Source organism: Alosa sapidissima, chromosome 10, assembly GCF_018492685.1.
Source record: "Alosa sapidissima isolate fAloSap1 chromosome 10, fAloSap1.pri, whole genome shotgun sequence".
NCBI classification, from domain to species: Eukaryota; Metazoa; Chordata; class Actinopteri; order Clupeiformes; family Clupeidae; genus Alosa; species Alosa sapidissima.
Window position 1 is genome coordinate 11819737 of NC_055966.1, and position 5000 is coordinate 11824736.

The window sequence follows — 5000 nt, forward strand, 5'->3', positions numbered from 1 at the left end:
ATGTTGGAGCCCATAGACATCTGTCTCTCCATCTAACACACACACACACACACACACACACACACACACACACACATAGACAAGATGCCGATATTAACCTAAGTACACACATGGATATCATGGACATGGATAGTGTGTCTTTGTGTGTGTGTGTGTGTGTGTGTGTGTGTATCCTTACAGGCATGAGGACCGCAGATGACCCGGGCATGCTGGGGTCAGGCAGCGTGCCGGCCATTGATGCAGGGAGCGGCTGCCTCTGTCTGTTCCTCAGGTGGAGCAGAGATGACAAGGAGCCAGGGACTGGCCTGGAGAGGAGGAGAGGAGGACAGAGAGAGTGAGGAGAGAGAGAGTGAGGAGAGAGAGAGAGAGAGAGAGAGAAAGGGAGGAGAGAGGGGGGAGAGAGAGAGAGAAAGGGAGAGAAAGGGAGAGGGAAAGAGAGAGGGAGGAGAGAGAGAGGGAGAGAGAGGGAGAGAGGGAGGAGAGAGAGAGATGGAGAGAGAGGGAGGGAGTAGAGAGAGAGGGAGGAGAGAGAGAGAGAAAGAGGGAGAGAGAGGGAGAGGAATGTTACACTTGTGTGTAATTAACCATCAATCACACCTCAAACACACAAACACAGCACAACCGCATTCAGAAGGAGCAAATACTGTAGGTGTCCACTCCTAACAATCATGCTGTATACCTTTAGTCGTAATATTACGTTTTTAGCTTTTTTTTTAATTATGAAACTAGACACTCTAACACACCTTATATGTGATTTTGGGAACTCTGTGATTAATGGAAATGGAAAAAATATATGACGATCGAAAACTCATTAAAACGCACAATCTGGACATTTTATCTGGACATTTTATCATAACTCGGTTGCCGCTTTGGGTCGAATCAGTGATGCATGCACGTCAGGTCAAAACCAGGCCATTTCCGTGGGTCTATCACTAGGTGGCAGTCTCGCCAGGTCTCGCTGATCACTTCCCGGAAAGTTTACACAAGTAAGTAACAGGCAACACTTCATATTTCATGAAAGACGTTATATCTCCATTTCTAGAAAAAAACAGCGATTTTGATGAAAACTAGCCACTGTTTAGCTTGGGATTTCTCAGGAACAGAGGCGTGTAAATACACGGTTTGCACCCACCGAGAGCTTAAAGTCTCACCTTTTAAACGAGCCATTGTATGTGTTCATAGCTATAACACAGAATATGCTGTGGCTGTACAAAAATCATCAACAATGGTCTAGATTGCTGGCACTCTAGGACAAAGCTCCCGAAAACAGCTTGGCATTCAATGAGTTAAAGGCATTAAAAACTGGACAAATAATTCAAAAGGAACCTGAACCTTGAGCTGTAGGTGTGGGCATAGCCTGCCAGTGCTGCCACCAAAACACTGGAGTTGCTTGCTAGCGTGGGGGCAAGAGCAATACACGGCAATAAACACGTCATGTTGAGACTTTGGCATGTTTAGTTTCGTGGTGGTGAGATGTGGAGTGAGATCTTCTCATAGTAAGCATAGTTAGCATAGTTTCTCATAGTAAGCATCATTTCTCATTGTAAGCATAGTTAGCATAGTTTCTCATAGTAAGCATAGTTAGCATAGTTTCTCATAGTAAGCATCATTTCTCATAGTAAGCATAGTTAGCATAGTTTCTCATAGTAAGCATCATTTCTCATAGTAAGCATAGTTAGCATAGTTTCTCACAGTAAGCAGTGTACCGTGGGAGAACAGAGCAACGGTGCATTAGAGAAGCCAACACAGATAGCCTATCACAGACAACCTGTCACATCCTCTGGTACAAAAACAGACAGACAGGGAGAGAGAGATAGAGAGAGATGGAGAGTAGGATAGAGGGAAAGAGAGAAAGAGATAGAGGGGAGAGAGTGAGAGAGAAAGAGAGAGGAGAGGAGAATGGGGGGCAACAGAGGGGGAGAGAGTGAAGGAAATGAGAAATGATATTGCTGATTCTATTTCATTGCGTTATAACACTAAGTAGGGGTGGGCGATATGGACAAAAAATAATATCTCGATATTTTTTGTGATTTTGACTATAACGATAATTAGTCAATATCCTTTAAAACATTTTTTGTAAAAAGTCTGAGTCGCTTTACAGCTCATTATTTACAAGTAGCATCAATACAATACCAATAACCTAACCTGTGACTTTTTAACCAAATCAACCAATGCATTGTCACACATTCCAATTCTGCCCCCACTAGAGTGTGTGGCAATGACATGAGAAAGTCTGAAGCTGAAGTTCCTTTCAAAAACCTTTACTTCGATGTTTTGTTTAAGAGCAATCACAGAAGCATTCCAAGTTACAGAATAGAAACTAATGCGTTAGCTTATGGCTAATGTATATGAGAAATCCCATAGAGATGCTAACGGTTAGCATAATCGATAAACGTAGATATTTAGACCAAACTTCAGTCCATTTACAAAAGGGTTACATGAGAAGAGTTCTTTGCTTACAACTGACTATTAAAATACTCAAAGGCCTCCATATAATACCATGTAGGAAAAAACGTGACTGTCTCATCAATGCTACTTTAACAGAAGTAGCTGCACAAAATCCCAAGTAGTCTAGCTGCACAAAATAAACATTAGGCGTGCGTGTGACAACGTGGACCCACTAGCGATCATGTGACACTTGCTCTGCAGCAGCCAGGGGCTTCTCTCATACACCTCCTGGATTTAGTGAATGTATGAGGTTTCAATGCCTGATTTCGGGTGTTATTTAAATACTCGATAATGTAAATTTGCACATCGTTAAAACAACAATCACGATATTATCGCAGACGATATATATCGCCCACCCCTAACACTAACCCTAACACATTATGAAATGATATCGCTGATTCTATTTCATTGCGTTATAACACTAACCCTAACGCATTATGAAATGATATCACTGATTCTATTTCATCACATTATAACACTAACCCTAACACATTATGACCCCAGTGTGACCTTGCTGGCTTCCTGGGCCTGAATGACAGGTCAATGACCTGATGATGACTGATGTGTGTTAAAGGTCATGAGGACCTACTGTGGACACTTTAGTGTGTGTGTGTGTGTGTGTGTGTGTGTGTGTGTGTGTGTGTGTGTGTGTGCGAAAGAGAGAAGCAGCTGGAAGGAAACTCTCCAACCATTGAGAAATGCACTGATGGTTTCTGATGCTGCTTGTCTCTGGTAAATACACACACACACACACACACACACACACGTGGGGGAAACATGAACACACACACACAGACACACACACAGACAAACACACACACATACACACACACACACACACACACACACACACACACACACACACACACACACACACACACACCTAATGGTTGACATCCAGCAGAATGATACTGACAGACAGATTGAACAGCGTCCACCTGTAAAAACAAGTGTATTTAACTAAACACACACACACACATACATACAGACCGTAACCGTAATAACACCATTTATGCTGCAGTCTAACATACTCGTCATCATAACAATCACAAACACAAACACACACACACACCTGAGTGTATTTTACCTTAATTACAGCATTTAGACCGTGCTAAAAAAAATCATGGTCTTCCTAAAACACACACGTCAAATCTACCAATCAAGCAAACACACCTCACATGAACAACACAGATATTGGGAGACACTCAAGGGTGACAGAGTAACACACACACATGCGCACACACACTCTATTTAGACATGAATGCCTGCTGCTCATGCTTGATGAGTGGAAGATCTTGGGGCTGAATGGATACATTGTTTCAAACAGTTCAGACTGACCCTACCATCATGTCCGAGTCCCTAAAGGTCTGTGCTGTTTGCCTCTACCATCATGTCCGAGCCCCTAGCCTAGAGGTCTATGCTGTTTGCTTCTACTATCATGCCGCTGCCATTGATGCCTAGGCCTTCTCAGATTGCTGAAACTGTTCAAATCCTAGTAGCTGCTGCATAATTAGCTTAGGGTGGAACAAACTGGAATCGATGCTCCACCGGAACATAAAGGTGTTTGCACACTACCCAGACAATGCTCAAAAAGCCCGACATTCTAAAGTTGCCCAGACAATGCTCAAAAAGCCCAAAATTCTACAGTTGCCCAGACAATGCTCTAAAAGCCCAACATTCTAAAGTTGCCCAGACAATGCTCAAAAAGCCCTTTTGCAAGAGAACTACAATGTTTTGCTGATTTGGTGAAAGGTTTTCCTATTTGTGTGTAAAGTTTTGCAAAAATAGCCATAGTTACAAAAAATGTGCTTAAGCAATCAGAAAAAACTGTAATTGACCCCTACTGGTTGCCGTTTGCTTTCTGTCCTTTATTACAGGTGAGCCACACCTGATCAAGGCCTACCTGTTCTATAAAAGGACTGTGAACGCTCCAGCTCTGCCTTATAGCCGTCCACCCAGCAGCAGCCTTATAGCCGTCCACCCAGCAGTAGCCTTATAGGTGTCCACCCAGCAGGAGCAGCAGCCTTATAGCCATCCACCCAGCAGTAGCCTTATAGCCGTCCACCCAGCAGTAGCCTTATAGGTGTCCACCCAGCAGCAGCATCATAGCCATCCACCCAGCAGTAGCCTTATAGGCGTCCACCCAGCAGTAGTCTTATAGGTGTCCACCCAGCAGCAGCATCATAGCCATCCACCCAGCAGCAGCAGCCTTATAGCCGTCCACCCAGCAGTAGCCTTATAGGTGTCCACCCAGCAGCAGCATCATAGCCATCCACCCAGCAGTAGCCTTATAGGCGTCCACCCAGCAGTAGCCTTATAGGTGTCCACCCAGCAGCAGCATCATAGCCATCCACCCAGCAGTAGCAGCCTTATAGCCGTCCACCCAGCAGTAGCCTTATAGTCGTCCACCCAGCAGCAGCAGCAGGCTTCTAGCCATCCACCCAGCAGTAGCCTTATAGGGGTCCACCCAGCAGCAGCAGCAGCAGCCTTATAGCCGTCCACCCAGCAGTAGCAGCTTTATAGGCGTCCACCCAGCAGTAGCCTTATAGGCG

The 5000-nt window shown here is 44.5% G+C and overlaps 1 protein-coding gene across 4 annotated transcripts in view; it reads right to left on the bottom strand.

The window, feature by feature from the left end:
- creb5b (cAMP responsive element binding protein 5b) overlaps window positions 1-5000 on the bottom strand; it is a 54896-nt gene that overhangs the window by 13794 nt on the left and 36102 nt on the right. For all 4 annotated transcript variants that reach the window (XM_042108403.1, XM_042108405.1, XM_042108404.1 and 1 more), the window contains exons 6-7: window positions 179-305; window positions 1-32 (exon numbers count right to left, since the gene is read on the bottom strand). The exon at window positions 1-32 is cut by the window's left edge and continues 76 nt beyond it. In XM_042108403.1, the coding sequence (XP_041964337.1) occupies window positions 1-32; window positions 179-305 (159 nt within the window). The remainder of the gene's footprint in view (window positions 33-178; window positions 306-5000) is intronic.